This window comes from Charadrius vociferus, unplaced genomic scaffold (assembly GCF_000708025.1).
Source record: "Charadrius vociferus isolate BGI_N301 unplaced genomic scaffold, ASM70802v2 scaffold559, whole genome shotgun sequence".
Lineage (NCBI taxonomy): Eukaryota > Metazoa > Chordata > Aves > Charadriiformes > Charadriidae > Charadrius > Charadrius vociferus.
The window spans coordinates 152,701-153,909 of NW_009650252.1; the positions used below are offsets into that span (position 1 = coordinate 152,701).

At 62.3% G+C, this 1,209-nt stretch overlaps 1 protein-coding gene across 1 annotated transcript in view; it reads left to right on the top strand.

The window, feature by feature from the left end:
- Positions 1–625, top strand: part of SNED1 (sushi, nidogen and EGF-like domains 1) — a 25,181-nt gene extending 24,556 nt beyond the window's left edge. The window contains 2 exon segments of the mRNA XM_009893084.1: positions 41–124; positions 589–625. Of these exon segments, the coding sequence (XP_009891386.1) occupies positions 41–124; positions 589–625 (121 nt within the window).
- Positions 626–1,209: the final 584 nt, after the last annotated feature.

Below are 1,209 nucleotides of genomic sequence, written 5' to 3' on the forward strand. Positions count from 1 at the left end.
CCGTGCCGCCCTACACCTTGCCCCTTTGCTGCGTATGCAGGTCCAGGAGAGTCTACAAGGTACACCAGGACATCTGCTACAAGGAGAGCTGCGAGGGGACCGGTTCCGAGAAGACAACCAGCAGGTACAGCTTGGCAGCAGCATGCTGAGCGTGCTGGCCTGCCTGCAGCCCAGGACAGGAGGAGGCAGCCAGCTGGTGTCACCCAGCATGCGCAGCGGTGCCCAGGCTGGGGGTGGACTAGGAGAGGGGTGTGGGCAGCCCGTGTGGAACAGAGCATGAGAGGAGAGCTGCGAGGGGACCGGTTCCGAGAAGACAACCAGCAGGTACAGCTTGGCAGCAGCATGCTGAGCGTGCTGGCCTGCCTGCAGCCCAGGACAGGAGGAGGCAGCCAGCTGGTGTCACCCAGCATGCGCAGCGGTGCCCAGGCTGGGGGTGGACTAGGAGAGGGGTGTGGGCAGCCCGTGTGGAACAGAGCATGAGGGGTGCACGACCGAGGCTTAGGCACCAGCTCTGCTGGCCCTCCCTGTGAGCGACAGCCGAGGGGCTGTGCGGCAGGGCTGACGGCACTCGCTTCCCTTCTCTTTCAGAAAACCAAGCAACAGTCACACACTGAAGAAGCCATAGAGTAAGTATCTGCTCCAGGCCCTCCTCGGCCGCAGGCAGGGGCAGCTCCTGCCTGTGCCTGCCTGTGACCCTGCACAGGGAATCAGGAAGAAGGGTGGAGGCCAGAGCACAGCTCAGGCTCACGCTGCTGTGTCAAGGGGGTCTGATGACTCTCTACCATGGTCGGGCTTGGGCACGCAGCTGAGGGCTCCTGGTTGTGGCTGGGGTGGAGGAGCAGAAGGCAGCACTCTGCTTCCCTGCAGCTCTGCCAGGAAGGGCCCAGGCACTGCCACGCGAGGCAAAGGCCAGGGCAGGTCATCTCCTCCCAGCCTGGGATGGGTGCACAGGGTGGGAAGAGGCAGCTGCAGGGCTTCTGGGGGCACTCTGCACACCATCTCATTCTTCTCCTGCTCCTTCACAGGGTTCAAAGCAGTAGAAGCTTCGTCTTTCCACATCTAAGGGCTTTTGAAAAACCGTGAAGATCAGATCTGCTCACTGGGTTGAACACAGCAGGGGAAACCTTCCTGCCTGCTGTCAGCCTCTCCCTCTCCTCCAGCCCGTTAGGGACAACGCAGCCAGATCAGCACACTGAGCAGCGCTCCCTT